This window comes from Triticum urartu, chromosome 6A, assembly GCF_056163025.1.
Source record: "Triticum urartu cultivar PI428250 chromosome 6A, HENAU_Tu73, whole genome shotgun sequence".
Lineage (NCBI taxonomy): Eukaryota > Viridiplantae > Streptophyta > Magnoliopsida > Poales > Poaceae > Triticum > Triticum urartu.
The window spans coordinates 325,046,796-325,059,527 of NC_141878.1; the positions used below are offsets into that span (position 1 = coordinate 325,046,796).

Consider the following 12,732-nt stretch of genomic DNA (forward strand, 5'->3'; position numbering starts at 1 on the left):
GCCACTATCGGTGCCCATCCATTTCTTGTCATTCTTCTACATCTACTGGCACTGTCCGTCCAGAGTCACACCTAGGGTCGACCCAGCCAGAGGCCATAGTGACTTGCGGCTGCACAAGTAAGCTTCCAGTCAAGGTATATCCATTTGTCTCTTCGTGGCTGGGTGAAGCTTTCCGCAAGATGTCATGGTGCTTCTCCATGCATCCCTCGGTCAACCACTGGGTACTCCAGGGTGCCCGTCCATCTGTCCTCTACCCGGTAGTGAATTGAAGTCCGTCTTGAGCATCTTGAAGTCTTGGGTTTGTCATCATCTTGACTCTCACAACTCCCATGTAACTCACTCAACCAATCCCATCTACGAAGCATAGAAAAATAACTATAACGTCTCGGGCATTGGTAACATGGGGATTTTGGGTTCATCCTACCACATGATACTACTCAAGAACATAACTTAATTCACCTACTTGCATGCATGGTGGGGAGGATATCAACTAATGCAATAAAACATAGGTAATAATTTTCATGATCAAATGACTTGCCTTTGCGACGATCTTTGAACTCTAAGGACTTGCAGTAACAAGCCTCACACTCTAGGTAATCTATCGAAACAAACAAGACACAAATAATCATACCATCACACAAAAATAATAACATAACAGCAAGTAAAACTTAGTTAATAAACAATCAACATAACACACAATGAAAACCAAAACTAAACCAAAGAAAACAACACAACTCAATGCAAAGCTTAACTACAAATGAAACAAGCCACTACTAAATTTTCTGCCACTAATAAACTTTTAATAGAACAAAAAAAGTTTTTGCTAAATAACAGAAAGGAAAACAACAAAGAAATGTTATGCAAAAAGAATCACATTAAAACCTCTTATAAAACTCCTATTATGCTCAAAACAATTTTCCTAGTAACAAGAAATAAACTACTAAAAATAATTTTTTACTTCAAATAAAATTGCTACTGTTAACTATACAGAAACTAATATGAATATGTCAAAAAGAACAAAGGAAAACAATTTAAAGCACTTCAAGTTAAAAAGAAATAGCACAAAAGCTATAAAATACTAAAACAATACTATTTTGTGAAAACCTAATTTTAAATAATTCTAAAATTCACCAATTTATGCCTACTAATAAACAATCTCACATAGAACCAGTAGCAAAAAGAATCACCCAAAAATATTATTCTTAGCTTAAGTTATTGCCAATCTCGTGTTTTGAACAAATTTCATGTAAATCCAAATTCAAACTTTCAAATCTAGTCAACCTTGATATCTACAGAAGCTTCATAAAAATATGGATCTAATGCAAAAAGAATCGAATTAAAATATTAAATATCCTAGGAGATATGAATTTTCTAAGATTGAAGCTTTTCTATTTTTTTAGAACATAAACGAAAATAAACTAAAAAAATCGGGCACGAGCTATGTGGCGGGCTGTCATTGGGCTAGAGGGGTGTGCAACATAAGCAAAATAGCGCTTGGCCGAGATTTAACTAAAACGTGCATGTGCGTTTAAATAACAGAAAACTGATCGGGCCGGTTCGATCTAAACCATAAAACTAAATCGATCTAAATAAAAAAAACTAATTGTTCACCGATCTAATCTAGAACATGGATTACAGATCTACCGGTGGGGAAGGACCGGCGGCTTACAACAGTGGTCGACGGCGAGGTTGGCCCGAGCATGGTCGCCGGGTTGCTCCGGTGGTCGAGGGAGACGACAGAGGTGTCGGTTGGAAGCAGCCGAGCAAGGCAAGGTCAGGGGTGGTCTGGAGATGGTTGAGGATGACGGGAATGGGCGGACATCGACGTGTAGAGCTTTGTTGCTCTGCGGCTCCGGTGGCGGACGACGATCTTCGACGTGGCGGCTCGAGTGATTCCTAGGCGGACAGATGATGTCAAACAGGTGCGCAATGAGGAGGGAAGCCGAGGTGCAGAGGAAGGGGTTCCAAGGCGGCTCACTGGCGTCGGAAACAACAACGACAACGGTGGCGGGCGGCAAGATCCGAACGGCAAGAGCGAGCTACGTGGAGGGTTTTTGCGTCGGGTCTAAGGGGGTTCGAGAGAGAAGGGGTGAGGGAATATATAGGGCATGATTCTTGGGGAGGGGGTCCATGCGGTGCGTGATCCTGGGTAGATCAGAGCGGGCGGCGCGTCGAACGTGCTCCGGTTTGATATGTCGTGGGCGAGGGGTTAGGAAAGAAAGCGGGGGCCACTTGTCGGTGTAAGAAAGAGAGGAGGCGGGTGCGGGTGAGTGGTCGGGTGGCCGAGCCGGAGTGGCTTCAGTGCGGGGCAGACCGTTGTGGTGGTGGTGGGCAGTTGCTAGTTGCGGCTGGGCTGGCTGGCTAGCTCCGGCCCTGGCGCTGGCATGTTTTTTTTTGAATTTTGACAGAAAAGAAAATAAAGAAATAAATAAAAATAAAAATACTTTTATATAGACAATATGTGTGTGTGTGTGTGTATATATATCAAAGTGACCCAAAAAATAATTCCTAAATAGTGAAATATTTTTTAGAGGCAGAATACAAACTTTATAAAGAATATTTTTTGAGAAGTCCAAATAAAACCCAAATTTGAATTCAAATTCTTTTGGCATTATTTTTCTTCCGACTTTCGGGGTGTCATGTTACCCCCTCTCATACTCTTTGATCAAAGTATTTGTCAGGAAATTTCTAATTGGAATTTCAAATGCCAATTTGAATTGAACTCAATATTCCAAAATGAAACCAAAGTGCCTTTGGAAATTTCAAATGTCCCCTCAATTCATTCAAAATGCTTAGATGCTTAATTAATATTGTAAAACTTTCCAAATTAAAAATTTGAGATGTTACAACGATAGTTGTTGTTTGTCATTATTATATATGCAAGGCACTTACAAACGCAATACAATACAAATATAATCACTTGCAAGCAATGCACTGGAAACAATTTTGGTGAAGAGGCGGAGAGTGGATCGAAAAGGCGTACGGTTGTGGATCAAGGATGTGTCGCATCGGACGCTACATTTATAGGTTAGGGCAGGTGTCATCTAGAAGGAAGATGTAGAGGCACGAGGAAAATAGTCGTGGCCGGTTAAAGGGCGAGTCTACCGGTGATGCATGCGAAACCACATGGCTTTGATTCCCTTCGTCCGACCACACATGTTCTTAATGTTCTCCCTGGTGGTAGAGCCGGCTCAATGAACATGTTTGACATGCATATAGATGGTCGGCCGTGTGGCAATGAAACACCACGTATATACACCGTTTATATGTGTTCACCCGTCTATCAAGTCTCAGAGTCTGTTCACTTATTCATGCAACTGGCTCATGTGTCGGCAAAAAAGTTAGGGTGATGGTCATTGTCAAGGAAAATATAGAAGGGAACTGCCTTTCCGACATAACCGAATTAACCTAATTGTCGGCTAATTTAGGTATCGGTCTTCAGTATAGGTTTGTTTTTCAGACAGTTCGGTCATCACGTCAGGGTTCGGTTATCAGTGTTAAAATCCCAAAAAATCTGTACTAACTGATCTACATAACTCTATGTCCATGTTGTGTCTGTGTGGCCCAGCTAAATCCAGGTCCAGGCCCAACCAGCGGTTCACAACCTAGAGAAAGACTCGCGGCCTCGCCGCTCGTAACATGCCATACTCCCTCATTCCCTTTCTTCGCTCCCTCTCGCCTCTCTGCTTCTCTCCCTAACCCTAGCTGCAGTGGTGGCCTGTGGCGCCTGCGCCGCTACTCTCAACCTCTCGCCTCTCTGCTCATGATGCGGGACACTGCTACTCTCCGCCTCTTGCCTCGCTGCATGCGGCAATGATGCCGGTTGCTGGAGCCTAGAGCTGGAGGAAAGGAGACGCGCCGGTGGTTGTTGCCTTGCTAGAGCCGGCGGATCGGATTCAACGACAGCATCAGCAAGCCAACAACGTAAATCCTCTCAGCCACTCCCCATTTCCCGTCTCCAGATCACTTTCACTTAGTCCTGAATTATTGATGCAAATGTTCAAGGAGGCGAGGATGTATGTGTATGGGGTGATGACTTATATTGTGATGTGTCTGTATGTTCGACAAGGAGACATGTGATGTTGTGATGTGTGTGTATGTTTAACAAAGAGACATCTGAATTTTTGCTACTGTGATTGTCAGGCTGTACATGCACTATATTGTCATGTTACTAGCAAATATGTTGGTTGTGCTCTACTCTGAATTTCAAAACTACCTGAATTTGCTGTAGTACATTGTTCTGAATATTTCGGTTTTTGGGTACCCGAACTACGCAAACCAAATTTTTTGGGTAATTTGGGAACGGGCAGATTAAAATTTGGTTTTCATTTTAAACTAAGCGAATTACCCGTAAACCGAACTACCCGAACCGATAAAACTGAATTACCCGAGCGCCCAGAGTGAGACGTACACAACGTGTGAGGATGGCCACAAGAAGCGACCTACAATCTAGAGTTGAAAAGGAATGATTCTCCAGACGACTCGATGGCACCACAGAACTACACATGTGATCGTCAAGTAAACAGGGCCAGACACAAGTTTGGGTATCATGTTCGACATCACAGCGTGCCTGGCCTAGCTCCTGACGCATGGTATCAATGAACAGACAAGGGCTTAACTAGATGATGTACTGTGTGGACTATCAGACTTGTGGTCTTTCTTCGATCTAGCTACAGTTCAACAACAAATCAATCGCATTTACCGGGCATGAAACGAGCCGACACCACAAGAAGCCGTGGCGAAATGGTCAAATGTTTATTATGGCAGAGAAGAATTCAACGAGCAGGTGTGTCATACACGCCATCATCCAGGTAGTAGCGCCCCAATGGCAAGAAGACATGCCAACACAACCGATCCTGGTAAACACGACGAGGAGAATCCAACACATATCCCAATACAACCCATCTGGCCAGGTTCATGTGTTGTGGGGTGTGCTCAGCCTTTCTATGACCATGTACTATGTTTCTATGGCTGGTGAAAGAAGGAGATGGACTTCTATCGTTGGTAAATAATATGCTAGGCAGATACAAACGCAATACAAACATAATCACTTACATACCATCTATGAGAGGTGTCCTCGTGCCAATGACTGCTATTCATTTCTTTAATTAGTTTATTTAACTTTTATTTTATGTTTCAAAGAGTTCACTTAACTTCTAGGTTGTAGATGGGGATGCTGACATGTCTGAAATGGGAAAGCAGATGGTTTCAAGTCGTCTCTTTTATTCCGAGTAGGAAGTTTTATCATTTTAGGTCATGTACCGTAGGGGGTACGGCCTTTCTATTGACTCGGCGTTTATGATCCCGGGCATTGGGTTGTTCTCGCCGGTGAGACCGTGTCGTTTGTAGATATACAAACGCAATCAATTGTAGATAGTTGTAATTAGTTTTTTGAAATAGTTCAATTAGCTTTCATTTTATGTTTCAAATAGTTTACTTAACTTCGTAGAATCATCTCTTAGTTTAATTTAGTTGTCTCTCTAAACTAATTCACTTAACTTCCTACTTTCTGTTTGACATGCTGCTCATGACGTTGCTTATGTTCTTGGTTGCAGATTCTATTATTTCACTTAATATCTGGGCTGTAGTCTTATGTCATCGAAAGGAAATCACAAAGTCATCTAGTTTATGTTGTTGCTTATAGCAAAACATGGGTTCCATTGACCTTATTTATATTATCACCCACAACTTATATGTGTTGAAACCCGTAGCAATCCACATAAATTTAACTTGTTTTTAGAGTTTCTTTAGAGCAACTCCAACGGGCCGACCCAAACGGACGGCGTTTTTGTCCGTTTTTTGTCCGTTTGGGTCGGCCGCCCGCCCGCCGTCCGCTCTCTTTTAGTTTTGGGTCGGCAGTGCGCCCAACGGGCTGACCCATTTTCATGACCGCGCGCGCTTAACATCGTGCCGTCGCCCTGATTTTGATGCTCCAGCATGCGGGAAAGGTTCGCGCGCGCTGGTTTTGGCGCTCCAGCGCGCGCGCCGCGGCCGACGCTCGCTATAAAAGAAGGCGCTCCCTCCACTCTGTCGGCCGCCCACTCTCGCCACCTCTGCGCCACCATGTCGATCTGCCGCCTACACGCTTCGGATTTTCGCGGAGTCCGCGAGCGCCGCTCCGGCGCCTTCTCCGCCGAGATCTGGTTTCGCGAGAAACGTCTCGTCCTTGGCACCTTCGACACCGCAGAGGAGGCGGCCCGCGCGCACGACGCGGCGGCGTGACGCCTCCTGAGGCCTCGTCGGGATATGAATTTTCCCAACGTGTCGAGCCAGCGGGCGCAGGATCTGGCGCCTCTCCCGCGGCTTTTCACCGACGAGGATCGTCGTGTCCATCGGAGGCGGCAGCGTCGCCTCGCCATCGCAGAGAAAGACGTGGAAGCCTTGGTGCTGTGGCGAGGAGGCTACCTGCAAGACATCGTCGACGAGCGCCAGTTCTATAAGCAATTGAGATCAGAGAGGGACGCGAGGAAGAAGGAGCGAGCCGCCTATCGGGAGGACAAGCGTTCGCGGAAGCAGGCAACTCAATTGAAACTGGAGCTACAAGAAACATCGGGTTGGTACTTTGAAGACGAGCAGCTTGCTGACGCCTACCTTCAAACGTCGGAGGAGGACATTACCGAGTCGGAGTCAGAAAGCGACGAGTAGTGGTCTTTTTCTTTTATCTGTGTACGCTAGAACTATCTATGTATCCATTTTAATCTGAAAAAATGGCCGGCGGCATCGGCGACGTAGCAGGCGGGCGAGTGTGTGAATCCAATGTGCCACCGACCAGCGGGCCCGGTGAGGAAAGAGGGCGAGCGCGCGCGTCTGTCTTGTGTCCGTGCTGACGCAAATCAGCCTCAAAAATGGGCCGGGAATGGGTCGGCAGGCGGACGAAAGCGGACGCGCGTCCATTTGGGTCGGCGCGTTGGGCCGGCTTTTTTGTCCGCGCCGATCCAAATAGACGGCCGCGGACGAAATGGGTCGCTCAATTGGAGTTGCTCTTAGTGGATTTTTTTCTTTGAGGGAAAAGAAATTTGTTTTCATCATTTTATATTTTTGAGGGTTTATTTTCATCATTTTGTAAAGAACCAGAAATGCTCACATAGAAACAGCCCATATACGGCCCACTGCGGTCATTGACTCACCGCGGTTGCAAAACAACGTCCATGGCTTTCTTCCGATCCCGTCCACCACCACCTGGCTCTTCTTTCTCCTCGTGCTCGTCGCCAGCGACAGCGTGCGTCCCACTCCCACCCGACGCATCTCTTCTTGCTCGGTCCTCTCATCAGGATCCTCCATCGCGGGGAGCTCCGCAGGTCAGGCCTGAATCCTGCAGCAACCGCGTTAGTCCACCGCTGAGTTTCCCTTTTATGTGTGCATTCCCGTCAGATTCCCGAATGATTAGTGTGTCTGTCGTTCCAGCTTCAGCCGATGCTTCTGGCGGACTCGGGGGTTCTTCCCAGCCATGTCACGGATCGGAGATTTGATGCCGAGGGAGCGGTGAGTTTGTAATCTCCGCCCCGTGTTACTACGATTTCTGCATCTCTGTTGGCACTTAGCTTGCCTTGATTTGGATTGGAGAAGCTTGGCTGGGGACAGATCAGATGCCTCCTTTCGGGGGAGCATTTGACTTTGTGCTCTAAGCGCCGTTTAGTTGAATTTTAAGCTGAACTTTACCAAAACATTTGGAAGCTCAAAACGCAGGGATAGGAAAAACTTACCAATATCATGTATCCGGAATTCCTACAGGAACTAAAACCACAGGATAGCTCTAGAACTGTTGTTTGGATGTCAAGCAGGAAAAACATAGATATTGTAGACACAAAGAGATGTCATGTATTCCGAAATTCTAAAATTCTACCCCCTCTGTCCCATATTAGTTGTTGCTCAAACGGATGTATCTAGACGCTAGATACATCCATTTGAGTGACAACTAACATGGATGGAGGGAGTATGGAATAGCCCATCCCAAAAAGAAACGTAGGGATAGGTAAAACAGAGGAACCAAAATTCTATGCAATAGCCCATTCCAAAGGAACGTAGAATAGCAATTCCTTTATTCCAAACGGCACAAAAACAAAATGAACATTTCCCGTAGGAATCATATCCTTCAAAATTCGTATGTTTTTCCTTTGTTCCAAACGGGGCCTTGGAAATTTACATAGCAGGATGCTTCTCTACTTATTCTCAGCCTCAAGCCAACTATATCTGGAATTTAGCAGAATGATTGCCTTGTTGAAGATCATGGGAAACAATTGGTTTGGTGTGAATCAGAGGGGAGAGAGGCTCTGAATGGTCCGCTGACTATTGCTTCACTCCTTTTCAGGTCTGTCAATTCAACAAGTCACTCAAGGAAGGCTGATGGGGATTCTGCGAATGTGGTAATGCCACGCTAGCCTGACACCCTGAATAACGTTGCTCTTGATTTCTTGGAAGTTCCATCTTTCGATATATGAACTTTTATTGCCTTGTCGCTGCCTGTTCTTCATGGATATTCAAAGCAAGTTTTCTAATTCATGCAAAGACTTTAACATCAGGAAAAAATATATAATTAAATTGATGTTGCTTTGGGCCATCATCAGGGAGGGGACACTTAATTTATGCTCACTTTATCTTTATCTCTACATTGGTAATTCTATATATTTATTGCCTTTTAGGGTGAATGTGAAGGTTGAGGTAATCGACCAATTGTTGTTTTCTAACCCACCAACAGTGTGTCTAGTGGAGATCTCTGTACCAAAATGTTATATTACTATAGAAGATAAGAAGTAGTAAGTAGAAGTTCTGTTTTTCGCTTTGGCTTAATCCATTATAAACCTTGATTCAGATTATTTTTAATCCATTATTGCAATCAATTTGAGTGGTCAGTTAGCTTCTTGGTAGTTTTGTTAATTTAGTTGCAGTCTATGCTCTATTTGAAATTTTGATTATTGATGCAGAGTGGTACACCACATGACACTGCCAAACATTGCCACGATGAAGAGTTGGGAAACATAGGTAACATGCTTTAGTGCAATGCAACTTCATTATGAAAGGGGAGGATGCTGTATTCCGAATTCTTAGGTAGTTGTATTTTGACCATCTACATATATGTTTGTCACAACTTCGGAATACAGCATCCTCCCCTTTCATATGTCTTGTATGGCAAGTTTGTTAGAGATAGAATAGAATCAATAGTGATTTGTATGAGGTATGTTCCGGCATCACTTCTATATTGATTTGTACTCCATGTTGCCAATATACTTATAGATGTATGCCCTCCGTGGCTTAAGCAACACAGTCAATTATTCCACATGTCTATCCTTCCTTCAGAAACTGTTGGCTAGCAGACCAGTTCTAGCTTTCTAAGTAAATAGTACGAAAGATTATTTATTACTCATATATATATATATATATATATATATATATATATATATATATATATATATATATATATATATATATATATTGTCCATGTGAAGCACCTTGCTTACAATGTCATACGGTTCTATCTGTACACAGAAATAGTATCCATGTGTCATGCGTGTCAACTCACACACCTTTCATGCTTCAGGAAATAAAACAGATAAAACAGCCAAGCTAATATTAGACTTGTTTCTTTGACTCATTCCATGCCCTTGACTAGCAGGGTATGGATTGGACGATCATAAGCTCACATTCCAAATCGGGTTGGGACTACGGGTGCACCATTCCTATCGTATTGTTGTTCTGTCACATGCATTCGCCTATCTCCTTCTGTTTGCACCTATGACTACCATTTGTACTGCTGTTGGTTCTGTTGGGTTATCTCCATAGAACACAATTGGAAGGATTGTTGGTTTATATTACGTTTCTCTGTTACCGAAAAAGGCTTTCGAGGACAACTTTGCAAGAATGATGGCCACTCCTTCAAGGAGAGCTGCAGTATCACAAATTCTGAAGTCCTCACCAGAGTGAAATGGTCAGAAGAGGAAAGTTATTTAGGCTAGAACTTTCATCATTTCCTGTGAATCTTGATGTCCTTCTGAACTTTATTTTCCTTCCTAATGCCTGCTGACAAACAAATTTTGATTTTCCTTCCAGGAAGATAAGGTGCTCGCTCAAATGATCAACAAACATGGGCTGAAAAACTGGCAAACGGTCGCACATGCTATACCTGGTCGAAGTGCACCGCAATGCCGACAAAGGTAAAACAAAGTGTTTGGTTGATTCCTGTGCAATTTCTAGACAGGGCACTCTTTGCTCACTCTCTATGTGAGTGAGAACTTACACTCTGCTTAAAATTCATCAATTAGTTACTCATGTTTGCTAGTTACCACAAGCTGCGATCTATCACCTCCACAGTGGTGACTTGTTTATTCTTCAGTAGCTTCATTGTCTGTTAGCCTACCTCTGTTGATACATTTGCATGTTGCGTGTACTGCTCATTTTGGACCATTTCTATTTGAAGGCCAGGAAGCCAGATTCTTGGTTGTGGCAAAATTTGTGGCTTAGTCGAGGGTATATGCACAAATTGGTTCACAATTTTCCCTAATAATTTGGTTCTGAAATCGAAGTGATTGTACCAAACTTCTGATTTGCGCTAAGTACCCTTCAGCATCAGGCTGCTTTGTGCTTCAGTTTTTGTGTGGAAAACAGTGAAAGAAACATGTCATCTTATGTCAACATACCAACTGGGAAAATGGTATTATGCAAGGAATTTTCAGTCATCGAATTATTGTAATTTAACATATTATACAGTTTTCTCAAGACTTGTGCTATCACCGCTTGAAAATAAATAAGGGCTCGAAGGTTTGTTACATTATTAGATTCTGTCAGACGGCATGCCCAGCAACTTTATTAGTTCATGTTATCAGTTAGAAGTCCGTAGGTTTGAGTATCAATGGGCATAATGGTAATAAACACAGGTGGAGATACAAAATAGACTCTGCAATAAACAAGGAGGCGTGGTCGGAACAAGAGGAGTTGAGACTGATTCGTGCTCATCAAATCTATGGAACTAAATGGCGTGAAATGGTCAAACATTTTCCTGGGAGGTAAGGTTGGATGTTTCAACAAAAATCTGAATTGATGTTGCTGTTGCATTTAATTCTTTCCATCATAATAATTCAGGATGCATTTCTTCAAAATGCTGTTGGTACGATTGAATTATTTACATTGTGTTCATCCAGGACGAATGGTGCAATCAAAGAATACTGGAGGGGTCCTATGAAAAGAAAATTGAATTCATATTTATCGTCAGGTTTGCTTGAACAATTTCCAGACATTCTGGAAAACCTGTCAGGCACACAGAATAAGAGTTTGGATATTCTGAAGGGGACTAAAGTTTCTGATATTCTGAATGACACGGAAGGTTCGTCTGAGAGAAATGAAATGTCGTCAGCTGTACCAAGAATTTCCATATCTGAAGTAGGCTTCACAGAAGTAGGTGAAAATGCTGATGTACTAGGGGGAGAAAGTGCAGATTTCATGTATGCTAGAGTGGCATCAGCCAAAGCCCCTGAAAACATAATCGCAAGATCTGAGCAGCATGCGAAAACCAGAAGGAAGTTGGATTTATTGTCAAGCCCAGTGGAACTCAAGTCATCCAGTTATGAAGTAAATTCTCAAAGGCCTCTACAGCAAAGGGAACAAATGAGTCCAGCTGTTGGTGGTGTCTCTCCATCAAATGGATGCCATGATGTTTTGCCAAAAATCCTATCAGAATGTGCAAAGCCGGTTTTATCACCAACTGGTAGCTACCAGCCGAGTGATGTTCATTCTGCGGGAACCTCAGATCCATGTTCATTAGAGTTGGACATATCAGATCTTATGGAAATGTCATACTTTGATAACTTGTTGATCTTTCCTCCTGGTTCTCCACATGATGGTAACTCAATATAAAATGAGGAAAGTGACAATGACCAAAATTTCAACCTCAGATATATTCACTCTTTTGGCAGAAAAGGTGATGAACTAAACTCACTGTTACTGCTATCGTCTTGTAAACTGACAGTTCCTGTATCATTTAGACGAAAATCTTTAGCTGAACAAAAAGTACAATGATGTTCATGTCATAGTCACTTGTTTGAAGCAGGTAACCATGTTCTTTTGTTCTGCATCTTGTTTGATACTCCCTTCGGCCTATAATATAGTGTACATTGCTTGACACTCTCTTCGTCCCATAACAGTGTAAAGTGGTTTCTGCAAAAGTGAAGTTTCACAAACTTTGACTAATTTATAGAAAACTTTATCTATACCTACATCACCTATTATATATAATATGGAAATGTTTTTGATGATGAATGTAATGGACTAATGGTACTGATTTGGTATTGTATATGTTGACATTCTATAAACTTGCTCGAAGTTTACAAACTTTGACTTGAAGGATATTTAGTTTGATTTGCGCAGTTCGGTTTTATATGTTGGCATTCTATAAAATGGATGTGCGCAATTTGATTGCGCATCTGGGTGTGGCAATAAACACATGTTTTCTTCATTTTTTTTACATTTGTAAAATCCATTTTTGGCACACAGGAGCATGTGCTCCCTAGAGCCAAAATGGAGCATGTGCTCCCTAGAGCCAAAATGGATTCCCGTGCCAGTGATTCTTATGTATCATGCACATTAAGACAAAACATGAAAAAAAAATCAAAACCTGGGGAGCAACATTGTCATGAGAAACCATGGTCACTATGGGGCCATGAGCCCCTTGTGGTTCGGCAAGGGGATGAGCACATTGCACAAAGAGCGGAGAACGTTGCGCAGCACGACAGAGATCACACGGGC

General features: G+C 43.0%; 1 protein-coding gene across 3 annotated transcripts; it reads left to right on the forward strand.

Moving 5' to 3' along the window:
- The first annotated feature begins 7,126 nt into the window (after positions 1-7,126).
- Positions 7,127-12,111, forward strand: LOC125513315 (uncharacterized). Of its 3 annotated transcripts, none has more exons than XM_048678397.2 (8): positions 7,127-7,325; positions 7,405-7,482; positions 8,309-8,363; positions 8,922-8,979; positions 9,832-9,936; positions 10,049-10,148; positions 10,869-10,997; positions 11,133-12,111. In XM_048678397.2, the coding sequence occupies exons 2-8, from the start codon at positions 7,448-7,450 to the stop codon at positions 11,842-11,844; spliced, it is 1,194 nt and encodes a 397-aa protein (XP_048534354.1). In that variant the 5' UTR covers positions 7,127-7,325; positions 7,405-7,447; the 3' UTR covers positions 11,845-12,111. The 3 variants fall into 3 exon arrangements, with proteins under 3 accessions (XP_048534354.1, XP_048534357.1, XP_048534355.1); XM_048678400.2 differs by having other exon boundaries at positions 7,129-7,298; positions 7,372-7,482; XM_048678398.2 differs by having other exon boundaries at positions 7,129-7,298.
- The last annotated feature ends 621 nt before the right edge of the window (positions 12,112-12,732 follow it).

Bases quoted from the DNA above. Each gene is read 5' to 3' on its own strand.
- LOC125513315 (XM_048678397.2), top strand. From the start codon at position 7,448: ATGTCACGGATCGGAGATTTGATGCCGAGGGAGCG. The intron at 9,937-10,048 runs GTTATTTAGGCT...CCTTCCAGGAAG, and splicing joins GAAATGGTCAGAAGAGGAAA to ATAAGGTGCTCGCTCAAATG. The intron at 10,998-11,132 runs GTAAGGTTGGAT...GTGTTCATCCAG, and splicing joins GTCAAACATTTTCCTGGGAG to GACGAATGGTGCAATCAAAG.